Source organism: Carcharhinus amblyrhynchos, chromosome 8 (assembly GCF_965287045.1).
Source record: "Carcharhinus amblyrhynchos chromosome 8, sCarAmb.v2.hapA, whole genome shotgun sequence".
NCBI lineage: Eukaryota > Metazoa > Chordata > Chondrichthyes > Carcharhiniformes > Carcharhinidae > Carcharhinus > Carcharhinus amblyrhynchos.
The window spans coordinates 12,863,562-12,878,146 of record NC_137331.1 but is presented as its reverse complement, the minus strand read 5'-3'; the positions used below and the strand labels follow the sequence as shown (position 1 = coordinate 12,878,146).

Below are 14,585 nucleotides of genomic sequence, written 5' to 3'. Positions count from 1 at the left end.
CACAACTGTTAATAAAAATAATTCCTCCATATCACCTTTGGTTTTTTTGCTGATTAATTTAAATTGGTGTCCTCTGGTTACGAACCTTCTGCCAACAGAAATAGTTTCTCCTTATTTCCTCTCTCAATCTCCATTATTATTTTTAACAGATTTATTAAACCTTCTCTTAAACTTTTCTGTTCTAAAAAGAATAAACCTAACTCGTTCTCATCTTTTCATGTAACTGAAGTCCTACATCCTTGATTACTTACTGGTAAATTCATGAGAAAATCTTTATCCCGATGTTAAAGGTGAGCTTATTTGTTTTTGATTTGCCTGTATGTAATATTACATGCAGTGTTAGGTTCAGGAATTCACTGACACCTCGTCAGTAAATCGTAAGAGTTCATTCAAAATGGACAACAGCTTTTCAGTTTCATGCGCCCTTTTTCTCTCTCTGTCTGGGTCCTACAATCAAAATGTTGCCAATCTTCTGCCAGATGTCGCGAGTCTCTCTGCTAGTCTCTCTGTTGTTCTGGTATTATTATTCATTATTTCAGAGAACGCCCAATTATAGTCATTAGTTAATTAAATACATCTGCGAAGGGTGGCCAACATTAATTGGTTCTAAGCTCTGAGCATGCATTGTTCATGAGTTAATGTGGTCTTTACCAAAGTTAGCTGAGAGCTGGAAATTTCAACATTTTATAGCTTTGTGACATGATGGGTCTGATTTTACCAACAATTTGCGCCCGTTTTCAGCTGCGAATTTGCACGCGTTTAAATTGAGTTAATGAACTGCCCGCCCAACTCTATCAGCATTTCCCCCTTTACCACTACGTTTACCAATCCGGAGCTGCGCTTTTAGAGACCCGCCGAATAAAAGTCTGAGTCAGGAGCTCCAACCTCTGAAGTGCGCGTTCAGTGTTTCCAAAAGCTCTCTGACTCAGATCAGTAGTGGGGGTGGGGGGTGGAGGTGGGTTAGATCATTCTGTGGTTGGAGGGGGGAGGAGGGGAGTGAGGCCTGATCGTTGGCTGGTGGTGGGGGGGGAGAGGAGGAGGAGGCAGGTCAGGCGTATCTGGTGGGGGGAGCGGGAGGGCTGATCGTTGTCTGGTGGTGGTGGGGGGGAAGGAGGCAGGTTAGATGTTCTTCTGGAGGGGAGTGAGGCCAGACCATTTTCTGGGGGGTGGGGGGGGGGGGGGGGAGGTGGGGTGAGGCCAGATTGTTGTCTTGGGCTGGGGAGTGGGGGGGGGGCTGTTTGTGGCGGTGGGAGGCGGGTCAGATGGATCTTTGGTGGGGGGGGGGGAGCAGATGGATCTTTGGTGGAGGGGTCTGCTGCCACTCTTCGGGTGATCAGTGAGGGGGGAAGGAGGCAGGGGTGACGATTGGTCTGAGTAGTTGGGGGGGGGGGGGTGTGGATAAGGGAGACAGTGGTGTGTGTGTGTGTGTGTGTGTGTGTGTGTGTGTGTGTGTGTGTGCCCTGTTATCCTCCGCCTCCCCCCTCCCTCCACTACCCAGACTGATCGCCACCCTGCGTGCCCCCCCTCCCCCCAATCACCAATGGCCCGCAAATTGGCAGCAGACCCCCCTGCCCTCCCCCACCAGAGATCAATTTGACCACCCGCCACTTCCTGCGGCTCGGGAACGATCTGACGCAGACGCGCTTTCTCCATTTTTTTTTATTTCTAACTGCGCGTGCGCAGCTCCGAGCTCCGATCGTTCTGGCCGTGCTAAGCTCCGCCCCCAGCAAGAATGGGACTGGAGATGGCTGAGAGCGCATGGGGTGGGGTGGGGTGGGTGGGGCGGGGTGTGCCTGAAAGCAGATTTCTAAGTCGGATCTGTACTACGCTCAGATTCGGCACTCAGAATAAAAATGGTAAAATTGGGCCCGATATGTCCCAGCGGGATTTATCCCGTGTGAAAATGTTAATAAAAATATACAAATGCTCTATGAAAAAATAAAGATAAAATAAAATAGTGGCTTCCCACAGTGGGTACCTCACTGTTATTCTCAACATCTTCTTTGAGGAGCAACATCAGGAGTTTAATCCGGTCTGATGGGAAAATACACATTCAGTTCTACCTTATCAATAAATTAATTGATTTCATCCATCAGAATTTTATGACTTCAACACCATTAAAACGTAAAATGTCTTTATGAAGTATTTTATGATAGGGAATTGTCAACTAGAGTTAGGAAAAGATTGACAGCAGGGTGTATTTCCTTTGTGAAAAGAAGGCTGATGGGTGACCTAATGAGCCTTTAAAATTATTAAAGGTCTTGGTAAGAGTGGATACAGAGGGAATGTTTCCTCTGGTGGTACACAGGTCATTAATAGACAGTAATAACTATGAAATCCAATAAATAACTCAGAAGCAATTCTTCACCTAAGAAGTGGTAAGAATGTGGACCTCGCTACCATGAGAAGTGGTTGAAGCAGATAGCATAGATGCGTTTAAGCAGAGCTAGATAAACATTTGAGAGAGAAGGGATTAGAAGCATACAATGAAAAATTTAAATGAGAAAAGATGAAGGAAGAGGCTTAATTTGAGCATAAATATACACTGGTTTGATTGAATGACCCTATATCCTATGTAATGTCCTTTGATCTCTGATACCTGGGTACAGGTCAAACCCACACTAATGGGATTTAAATCTACAGGCTGTTAGAGCTATGTTAGATGATTTTGGGCAGTTCCTAATGAGCACAAAACTTCCCTAGATTTGGTACTTTCTGTCAGTATCAGTCATAGAGCTAACATGGGCAGTATAAAAAAAAGTGGAGAAGTTGTCTCGGGCTGCTCCTCTGGGCTCAGCACTGAACTGAATTGTTGGAGTAAAATAGAGTAAGCTTTCAACAGGACGTAGGGTATCTGAAATAGAATAGTCCTGTTCTTGTGTGCACTAACCTTGGTGCACGTCAAAGATTCAAGGAGTGGAATTTTCACAAGAGTGTCAGGATCTGACTGAAAACTGGCATTTTTCTCTCCAGGAACAGCCAAGTTTCCTCACCAGATCTTCGGACACTGTGTCAGAAAACTCACTCTGATGGGGTAGGGCCTGATGGAGCCAGAACGGCCAGCCCCACAGAGATGGAGAAAAGGATGCCCCAACCTGCAAAAATAGTAGACTTCTTTCCACACAATGGTCGAGAAGGATATTCTCTCCCTCTCTCTCTCTCTCTCTCTTTCCTCCTCTCCCCACCTCCTCTCTCCCTCTCTCTCTCTCTCTTTCCTTCTCTCTCTTTCCTCCTCTCCCCACCTCCTCTCTCTCTCTCTCTCTCTCTCTCTCTCTCTCTCCCCCTCTTTCTCTTTCTCTCTCTCTCTCTCTCTCTCTCTCTCTCTCTCTCTCTCCTCTCCTCTCTCTCTCTAAGCTCCCCTCAAGCTGCATCGCACTGGTGTGATGTTATGCTGTCAGGGTCAAGCATTCCATGGAGGTAAACGCTATGGCATAAAGCCATATTACATTGAAATGAAGTAGATCAGGTTCACGCCCTTTCTAGGTCAAAACCTGATTACGTCGCCACATGGGGGTGGGGAAGATCCCAAACCAAGATCGCGGCACAGATCCCATTATGGCCCCCACATGAGATTTTAGTGGCTGTAACAGGAGATTTGTGCCCAGAGTGAATGGGCTCCAAATCTCGCCCAAGGTATTCAGTGGAATTAAACTTGTCAGCTGTGATTGCAAAGGATTGAATGATTTCCAGTTGCTAATGGTACACACCTTTTTCCTGCCAGATGCAGTTGAAGAATTTGTTTACTTTCCAGAACCCAAAGGCAATGCTTCAGAAGCGCTCATTTTCTCCAATCACTTGCTGTTTTTGTTATAGTTCAGACCGAAGATGTGCAACTCTTATTACAGTTCGGAGCAAATCCCAGTCTTCCTGATAGAAGGAAAAAAGTTCCAACTGATTACCTGAAGAAAAGTAAAAACTTTAAAGCAGTCAATTTTATCAGTAGACATTGCTTGGTAACCGTGACAGACCCGGAATTCCAAGGTACAGAGCTGTTGGATAACTGACATCCTCTTTCATATAAAATTAGCTGAAATTTGCAGCAGTTGAAAATATTTGTTAAAATTTGATCATTTTCTGTAGAAGGAGCAAACCACGCGGAGGAGAGCGAATCTTCTTGTGCGGCTGTCACGTTTGAAGAAGCTGTTGAACAGTTTGTGGCGTTTTGCAAGTCGGAAAGAGAGGAATCTTGTAAGGACTTGTTGGCCCAACCTCAAGTCCAGGTATTTCTACAACAGCTGTCCACCATGTCAGGTAGGTCATATTTTATAGATGTAAACCAAACATCAGAACAAAAGTCTGATTTACAATTTTTTTCATAATATCTGGACTTTGTGACTTCTGGTGAATCAAAGCCTGTACCAGTGCTGACCTCGTTGTGCCACCTTTTGCCAGGAGCAGAACCCAGTGGGAACATCATAGGGTGATGATTCATTTGTATGTGATGGTGGCTGGGAGCAGACATGGGGGGTGGGTGGGAATGGGATGGGATGTTGTTGGGGGGGGGGGAGCGGTGGTTTGGGGATAAAGGGGTTCCAATGTTCAAGGGGAAGGGGGGTGTTGTTGGCACTGACTGCATGGGGGGAAGGGGGACAGTGCTGGCACAGATAGGGGATGGGGAGTGGAAGAGGGTTACTCAGATCTGGCGGAGGGGGGGAGCAGTGAAGGTGTGAAAGCTGACTTCGATCGGGGTTGTGCAGGAAACATGTGCCTATTCGGGTGGGGGCTGGTAGGGGAGTGAATGTTGACTTCGATTGGGGTAGGGAGAGTCCCTGAGACCTCAATGATTGGCTGAGGGGGAGGAAGATCATTCATGTTCTTGTTGGGGTGCCCAGAAGTCCATGCAGCTGGGCTTTGCTGGTGTGTTTAGGCCCTGCCCCCGCCCTCCATAAAGCTGTGAAACTTGCTCAGCTGATTTTCTTTTCATAATGTTGTAGAATCTAGAGAGAAAATGGACTTGTTTCTCTGGACGGAGAAACACCATTTTTCTCGTCCGAACCAACACTCTGCCACATTCTGGTAAAATTGCCCGTCTTTTTCTGTTCTTAGCGGATAACCTTGCACTTCTGCACGGATGCACCTTCTTGCCCACTCATTTAAGTTCCCTATATCGGTTACAGACTTTGTGAACTTCTCAAAACTTAATTTTCCTACAGACCTTCATATTGTTAGCAAACTTGGATACATTATTCTGTGGTTTTAATCGGATTGTAAATATCTGAGGCCCCAGTACAGATACAGTACTGAAGAGTGAAATTGTTGGAGAAGATTCTTATGAGATAGGAGCTATACACATATGGAACTAAATAGTCTTATTAGCGACAAACAGCATGCGGGAGGTCATGTCTCACTAATTTAACTGAGTTTTTTGAGGAGGTGACAAAAATGATTGACGAGGGTAGGGCTGTGGATGTTGTCTACGTGGGCTTTAGTAAAGCATTTGATGAGGTCCTTCATAGCAGGCTGCTGTAAAAGATTAAATCACACGGGATCAGGGGTGAACTAGCTGGATGGATTCCGAACTGGCTTGGCCATAGACGGTAGAGATGGAAGAGTGTTTTTCTGAATGGATGTCTGCAACTAGTGGTGTTGTTCCACGGGGATTAGTGCTGGGACCTCTGCTGTTTGTGACATATAGAAATGACTTGGAAGAAAACATAGCTGGTCTGATTAGCAGGTTAGCGGATGATGCTAAGATTGATGGAGTTGCGGATAGTGATGAAGATTATCAGAAAATACTGCAGGATATAGATAGACTGGAAAATTGGGCGGAGAAACAGCAGATGGAATTTAATCCAGACAAATGCGAGGTGATGCATTTTGGTAGATCCAATTAGGTGGAAGCTATAAAATAAATGGGAGAACCATCAGGAGCAGAGACACACAGAGAGATCTGGGTGTGCAGGTCCACAGATCCTTAAAAATGGCAACACAGGTGGAAAAGGTGGTGAAGAAAGCATTTGTCATACTTGTCTTCATTGGACGAGGCATCGAGTATAAAAGTTGGCAAATTATGATACAGTTATATAAAATGTTGGTTAGGCCATATTTGGAATACAGTGTCCAATTCTGGTCACCACTCCACCAGAAGGACGTGGAGGGTTTGGAGAGTACAGAAAATGTTTACCAGAATGTTGCCTGGTGTGGAGTGTATCAGTTAGAGGAAAGACTGAATAAACTGGGATCATTCTCCCTGGAAAGACGGAGGCTGAGGGACAACCTGATAGATGTTCATAAAATTATAAGGGGTATAGATGGGATGAATGGCTGGAAGCTTTTTCCCAGAGCAGAAATGACAATTACAGGGGGGCACAAGTTCAAAAGGGGGAAAGGTTCAGTGGAGGTGTGCGGGGGGAGGTTTTTTTATACAGGGGGTGGTGGTGGCCTGGAATGCCCTGCCAAGTGAAGTGGTTTAGGCAGATACATTAGGGACGTTTAAGATGTATCAGGATAGATCCATGAACAGACGGGGAATAGAGGGATACGAGCGGTTGGTCTAGATAGGACAAACGTGATCAGTGCAGGCTTGGAGGGCCGAAGGGCCTGTTTGTTTTCTGTACTGTTTTTTGTTCTTTCTTTGCTCTTTGACCCATTAGAAATAGCCCACCATTAATAATAGCCCAATCATAAAAGAACCCGTTTATTTCTAATCTGTATTTGATTTGATTTATGATTGTCTCACGTGTTAGTGTACAGTAAAAAGTATTATTTCTTGTGTGCTGTACAGACAAAGCATACTGCTCAGCAAGAAGGAAATGGGACTTCTTGCAAGCGGTGCCCAGCATATCTTCAAATAATCTGTTCTTATTCTGTAACCAATTTTCCATTCATGTTCATCTCATGAACCCTGTTTTTGGCTTGGCACCTCATCAAATGCCTTTTGAAAATATAAATATACTGCATGCATGGTTCCCCTGTCTCAACGCTTCAAGTCACATCCTCAAAAAACCTGAAATGAGTGTTCAAAATTGCTATTGATTTTTATGTAACACCTTCAATGTAATAAATTTTCCAAGGTGTTACAAAAGGAGCGTTATAAAACAAAATATCACACTGATACACATAGGAAATATTACTTAAAAACATAAGTAAGAACATAAGAAATAGGAGCAGGAGTAGGCCATCTAGCCCTTCGAGTCTGCCCCGCCATTCAATAAGATTATGGCTGATCTGAAGTGGCTCAGTTCCACTTTCCCGCTTTCTACCCATAACCCTTAATTCCCTTGTCTGTCAAAACTTCTGATGATCAAGAGCTTGATCAAAGGTTTAGGTTTCAAGGCGTTGCGTAAAGGAGGTGAGATAGGTTAGGGCAGGCAACTGAAGACGTGGCCACCAATAATTGAGCTATTAAAATCAGGGATGATGAGTGCACAACTCATCAAGATATCCGTACCCCTCTAATTCTGGCCTCTCGTGAATTCTCAATCATGATTGCTCCTTCTTAAAATTTGAAAATGCTGGAAAAGCTCAGCAAGTCTGGCAACACTTGTGGACAGCGAAACAGAATTAACATTTTGAGTCCAGTATGATTCTTAGAACCATAGAACACTACAGCACAGAAACAGGCCCTTTGGCCCTTCTTGGTTGCGCTGAACCATTTTTCTGCCTAGTCCCACTGACCTGCACCTGGACCATGTCCCTCCACACCCCTCTTGTCCATGTACCTGTCCAAGTTTTTCTTAAATGTTAAAAGTGAGCCCACATTCACCACTTCATCTGGCAGCTCATTCCACACTCCCATCACTCTCTGTGTGAAGAAGCCCCCCTAAACTTTTCCCGCTTCACCCTTAACCCATGTCCTCTAGTTTTTTTTTTCTCCCCTAGCCTCAGTGAAAAAAGCCTGCTTGCATTCACTCTATCCGTACCCATCATAATTTTATACACCTCTATCAAATCTCCCTTCATTCTTCTACGCTCCAGGGAATAAAGTCCTAACCTCTTCAACCTTTCTCTGTAACTCAGTTTCTCAAGTCCCTGCAACATCCTTGTAAACCTTCCCTGTATTCTTTCAACCTTATTAATATCCTTCCTGTAATTAGGTGACCAAAACTGCACACAATACTCTAAATTTGGACTCAGCGATGTCTTATACAACCTCCACCATAACATTCCAACTCTTATACTCAATACTTTGATTTATAAAGACCAATGTTCCAAAAGCACTCTTTACGACCCTATCTACCTGTGATGCCACTTAGGGAATTGCATATCTGTATTCCCAAATCCCTCTGTTCAACTGCACTCTTCAGTGTCCTGCCATTTACCATGTATGTTCTACCTTGGTTTGTCCTTCCAAAGCGCAATACCTCACACTTGTCTGCATTAAACTCCATCTGCCATTTTTTTTAGCCCATTTTTCTAGCTGGTCCAAATCCCTCTGCAAGCTTTGAAAACCTTCCTCGCTGTCCACTGCACCTCCAATCTTTGTATTGCTTGAAGAATTCCCATTGGTTTGGTAGAGAGATCAAAACTACAGCTGGAGGATTGCGTGCAGTTTTTGGTCTTCCTACCTAAGAAAGGATGTACTTGCCATAGAGGGAATGCAGCAGAGTTTCACTAGGCTGATACCGGGTTAATAGAACTCTTCTGTGTGGAGAGAATGGTTTGACTGGGTTTGTATTTACTGAATTTAGAAGGCTGAGAGGTAATCTAATTGAAATGTACAAAATTCTAACAGGGAGGATATTTTCCCTGGCTGTGGAATCTAGAGTAAGAAGTCTCACAACACCAGGTTAAAGTCCAACAAGTTTATTTGATAGTAAACACCACTAGCTTTTGGAACGCTATTCCTTCATCGCACTTACCTGATTTGAAGTAATTGTTTAAATGCAGATTTGAAGTAATTGTTTAAAGTAGCAAAAACAGCATAAAGAAAGACATACACACAGTGAGTGGTGAGGTCTGGAATGCACTGCCTGAGTGCGTGTTGAAGGCAGATCAATTGAAGCACTTAGAAGGGAATTAGACAGTTATCTAAAAGGGATGAAAGTGTGGTGTTACAAGGAGAAAGCAGGAGAATGGCACCAAGTGAAATGTTTATTCAAAGACCTATTGCTGTCACAATGGGCTGAATGGCCTCCTGCACTGTAACAATTCTGTTTGCATTCTCCTTCCTTCCTTGAATGCTGCATTTATTCTCTTGTGGTCCAGTGGGACCATTCCAGTGGGAATTTTGGAAAATCACAGCCAGTACATCCACCATCTCTCCAGAAACCTGGGATACAGGCCCGGGGCATTTCTTGGATTTCAGTCCCATAATTTCTGGTATTAGTTAGTTTAACCTCCGCATTCTCATTAAATCCTTTTTTTCCTGAACACATGACACTGTATTGCATAAGCTTCGAACAATGGCATGTACGAATTCCAAAGTTAACATTCATTGTGGTGTGTTCATTCCAAGGGGAGGCTCCCACCAATGGTTTTTCAATTCTGAGCTTTCCAGAAATTTGCCAGTCTGTGTTGAATAAGCAAAGGACACCAGACCTTTAGCAACTACCTTAACCATTGGTGCATGAATAAATAAAAGACAGTTCAGAAGATTTTATACAAGCTCAGTGCATGTGTAGAATTAGGAACATGGCTTGCCTTTTTTGGGCATAATAATTTCCCGTACTCAACTCCATCTCATTGGAAAATGGTGCTGGAAACTAATCGCGCCCCATGTGCTTACGTGTTCACCAGCATTGTCCACCAAGCGATGCACCTTTTTAATTGACCAATCAAAACCATGTGAACAGATATAAACTATTATAGACAATGTTTTAAAATTTTCTTCCCCTTTTTTTCTTCCAGTGTTTCCCCCCCTCACCTGCATCCTTACTGAAATTAGACTCTGTAGGTTCCTTGAATGCAGAGTCCTTCAAGTGATGATTCGCTATGTTTTGGTCTTGCCAGTGAGTGTTAGCCAGTTCTTCGAGGTCCATGATAATAGTCATTGGATGGAATATTGGAAGGAAAGTCAAGTCAAATTTGATTTATTTCCATTTCATCTCCCTAACCCAAGGAACCTGGCATGTGTTTATCTGTTGATGTGGTTCCTTATCCAGCTGAGTCATTGAAAAACTCACATTGCATTTAAAGCAGTAGCTTGCCAGTCATACTTTATAGTACATTGACATATTTGATATTGTTGAGAATGTTGAGAAGACCCAGAGTTACCCAATTAAAGAGGAAAATGGACCTATGTATTAAATTAGTAAAGATCATGGGCCGGATGCTCCGACTCATCTGTGCTGGGATTCTCTACTCCTGCTGCTATGAACAGAGATTTGGCTGAGCGCCATATTTTCCATTCCTCTGGCAACGGCAGAAGGGTATATGAGATCAGAGAATTGCAGCACATGTCTAAGTTGTGTGCACATTTCACCTTTCTCAATACCGTCAACTAATTTCATGTACGTAATTTAAAATAGACGGCTTCATCCACGATAGCCTTCTGTCTAGTACAGCTCTGCTCATTCAAGGATCAACAGTGCAGATGAAGTTTTATTTTGGGAAAGAGGAATCCCAAGTGTCAAATGGAAGTTAACTATGCTTACCATCTTGAGGTGTCTACTGAACTGAAATGTTATCAAAGAGAAAGAAGTTCCAGAGCATTTTGACCTTCCTTGTTTTGAAATAACTCTGTTTGGCTTCTTGTCTCCAACTGAATAGTTTTCTTCATTATTTTGCAGAGATTAACACACCTGCTTTACGGGATGTTGAGTGTAAGGTTGCAAGCAGATTGATCAAGCAACTTCTTCACAGACAAAGATGGCGTGATGCCTTGCTTTTATTAACTGGGGGAAGTAACGGAAAGCAAAGCAAATGGCCTGTTCTGAAATGTGACCTCGTGGGCATGGATCTTTGCACCATCATTGTTAATCTTGACCAGCAAGAGAGCAGCAAATGGCTTCTGCAGAATTTAATAGACAACGGAGGTTAGTTAAATGTAAACATACTCTTATTCAATAGCTTCCTACATTTTAACAGTGACTGTACATTAGAATTACTTCATTGGCTGTAAAAGGCATCATAAAGCCATAAAAGACACTGTATAAATATAAGTTGATCTTTTTCTTCTCTCCAATTTTTCCATTGCAGTTACTGACTTAGAATTTCAATTTTTTTTGCAGCCTCTCCCTGTGGAGTTGGTAGTAAAGAAAGTCCAATGCAGCTGTTGTTGAAGAAAGAGGACTTCAGACTTGTGCATCTCTTGCTAACCAAAGGAGTGAATCCACAGGATTTAACTCTCACCGAAGGCGACACACCCCTTCATGCTGCAGTTTCTATTGTTCTCGACAAAAAAGGTGTAGCTATAAATGTGAATTCGTGCGTACTAAATCTGCTTCACTAGAATTCTTAAAATAATAATTAAAACAAATATAATGAAAGGAATTTAAAATGGCCTGGGTTTGACAAAGTGTCACGTTAAAGGGTGGTTAAGCAAAATTGAGTCTCATGGTAAATAGGTGGATCAGTGTCAACTTAGATTTTAAAAAATAGCTTCAGGATAGAAAACAGTGAGTTGTGGTAGATGGCTGTTTTTTCAGACTGGGGAATTTCAAATGGTAATGTTCTCCAAGGGTCGCTGCTGAGATCACTGTTTTTTGATATATAAATGACTTGTATATTGCAATCCACAGTAAATTTTTGAAATGTGCTGATGATATTAAATTTGGAGATGCGGCAAACAATGAGGATTGTACAGATCGACTGCAAAAGGACATAGGCTAGCAATGTGAGCAGATAAGTGGCAGATAGAACTTAATACAGAAAAATGTGAAGTGATGGCATTTTGGTTGATGGAATACGGAAAAGCAGAATAGACAGGATGGCTCAGTTCTAAAGAGTGCAGTAATAAAGGACCAAGGAACAAAGAAAATTACAGCATAGGAACAGGCCCTTTGGCCCTCCAAGCCTGCACCAACCATGCTGCCTGATGTAACTAAAACCCCCTACCCTTCTGGGGACCATATCCCTCTACTCCCATTCTATTCATGTACTTCTCAAGACACCCCTTAAAAGTCACTACCATATCTACTTCCACAATGAGCTCCAGACACCCACTACTCTCTGTGTAAAAAAATCTGCCTCGCACATCTGCTTTAAACCTTGCCCCTCGCACCTTAAACCTGTGCCCCCTAGTAATTGACTCTTCCACCATGGGAAAAAGCTTCTGATTGTCCTCTCCGTCCATGTCTCTCATAATCTTGTAGACTTCTATCAGGTCTCCCCTCGACCTCCATCTCTCCGGTGAGAACAAACCAAGTTTCTCCAACCTCTCCTCCTAGCTAATGCCCTCCATACCAGGCAACATCCTAGTAAATCTTTTCTGTACCCTCGCCAAAGCTTCCACATCCTTCCGGTATTGTGGCGACCAGAATTGAACACTATGTTCCAAGTGCGGCCTAACTAAGGTTCTATAAAGTGACTTGCCAATTTTTAAACTCAGCGCACTGGCCAGTGAAGGCAAGCATGCCGTATGCTTTCTTGACTGCCTTCTCCACCTGCATTGCCACTCTGTGACCTGCGTACCTGTACACCCAGATCCTTTGCCTATCAATACTTTTAAGAGTTCTGCCATTTACTGTATATTTCCTATCTGTATTAGACTTTCCAAAATGCATTATGTCACATTTGTCCGGATTAAACTCCATCTGCCATCGCTCCGCCCAAGTCTCCGACTGATCTATATCTTGCTGTATCTACTGGTGGTCCTCATCACTTTCCGCAAATGCACCAACCTTTGTGACATCTGCAAACTTACTAATCAATCCAGTTACATTTTCCTCCAAATCATTTATATATATTACAAACAGCAAAAGTCCCAGCATTGATCCCTGAGGAACACCACTTGTCACAGCCCTCCATTCAAAAACGCACCCTTCCACTGCTACCCTCTGTCTTCTTTGACTAAGCCAGTTTTGCATCCACCTTGCCAGCTCACCTCTGATCCCATGCGACTTTACCTTCTGCACCAGTCTGCCATGAGGGACCTTGTCAAAGGCCTTACTGAAGTCCATGTAGACAACGTCCACTGCCCTATCCTCATCAATCATCTTCGTCACTTCCTCAAAAAACTCAATCAATTTTGTGAGACACGACCTCCCCTTCACAAAACCATGTTGTCTCTCATTAATACGTCCACTTATTTCCAAGTGGGAATAAATCCTGTCACGAAGAATGCTCTCCAATAATTTCCCTGCCACTGATGTAAGGCTCACTGGTCTATAATTACCTGGATTATTCTTGCTACCCTTCTTAAACAAAGGAACAACATTGGCTATTCACCAATCCTCTGGAACCTCCCCTGTAGCCAGTGAGGATACAAAGATTTCTTTCAAGGCCCCAGCAATTTCCACCCTTGTCTCTCTCAGTATTCTGGGGTATATCCCATCAGACCCTGGGGACTTGTCTACCTTAATGTTTCTCAAGAACTCCAATACCTCCTTTTTGATCTCAACATGACTCAAACTAGTTCTCTTTCATTATAGCTTTGAAAGTGGCAGGTGACTTATTGGAAGAGTAGTTAGCCAAACATATAGAAACATGGAAAGTAGAAGCATGAGTAGACCTTTCAAGTTTGCAGCACCATAGCATTCTCCATACGCTCTCCATATTCCCTCGAGTTTAGATATCTATTTCCTTCTTTACCATGTTCAGAGACTAAGCCTTCACAGCCTTAGTGGTAGAGAATTTCACAGGTTAAATGAAGAGGTTTCTATTCATCTCAGTCCTTAAACACTCCTGAGACTAACACCCTTTGTTCTAGACCCCTCAACCAGAGGAAACATCTCTGCATCCAGTCTGCCCAGCCCTGTCAGAATTTTATACACTTCAATAATATTCCTTCTTATTTTAAATTCCAGCGAATAAAGACCCAGTCAACTGGGATAGTATTTACCACTCTCTTATTTCAAACTCTTGTGATCCTGACATTTTGCCTTCAGTGTAACTGGTGTGGGTCATGCCAGATCTCTGCCTTTTTTCTCAAAGTTCTGCTGGTCTCCTGCCTAAACTCCCAAAGACCACTGTGGAATTTTAAGGTTTTGATCCCAGTTGAGAAATTTCCTAATTTAAGCAGGCACAAAAAAGCTCAAACTTATAAATCACCAGTTTCCATTTCATGAAAGTGAACCTAAATACTGTCAGTTTCATTATGTATTTCTAATTTTATTTTCGGGGGTCTCTTCGTGTGGTCGACCCAATCCCAGAGACAAACTGAATCTTTTTTTGAATATTTATTGAATGTAAAATCAAGAGGCTAATTTGAAACTTCTACAAGTCTTTAGCTTGCTTACAGGGTCTATGGATTCCATTCCTTCCTTGACCAGGAGGTGCTGCACAATGTCAATATTCTTATTACTTCATTTTAAAAGCAGTCTGAGAAAGTTAACCCTCTTCCACTGTTTTCCCTTCCTGAGCCCAACAAGAGCATTTAGTGGTATCACTGCCTTAAAGGAGGAAATAAGAGATGGGAGGACTTTTGACTGGAGCAAGGTTGACCTAATCCATTACTGCTAGTTTACAGGATGTAGGAACTTAGTTAGACTGCTATTTATAGTCATGGGCATTCCATTTTGAGCAGGTTATAAACCTGCCAAGAG

General features: G+C 43.0%; 1 protein-coding gene across 4 annotated transcripts in view; it reads left to right on the top strand.

The window, feature by feature from the left end:
- Positions 1-14,585, top strand: part of LOC145346446 (TPR and ankyrin repeat-containing protein 1-like) — a 104,802-nt gene that overhangs the window by 49,438 nt on the left and 40,779 nt on the right. For 3 of the 4 annotated variants that reach the window (XM_080193693.1, XM_080193692.1, XM_080193694.1), the window contains exons 10-13: positions 3,814-3,981; positions 4,081-4,251; positions 10,671-10,916; positions 11,112-11,285. In XM_080193693.1, coding sequence (XP_080049819.1) covers positions 3,814-3,981; positions 4,081-4,251; positions 10,671-10,916; positions 11,112-11,285 — 759 coding nt within the window. The remainder of the gene's footprint in view (positions 1-3,813; positions 3,982-4,080; positions 4,252-10,670; positions 10,917-11,111; positions 11,286-14,585) is intronic. The other variant, XM_080193695.1, reaches the window with a different exon arrangement.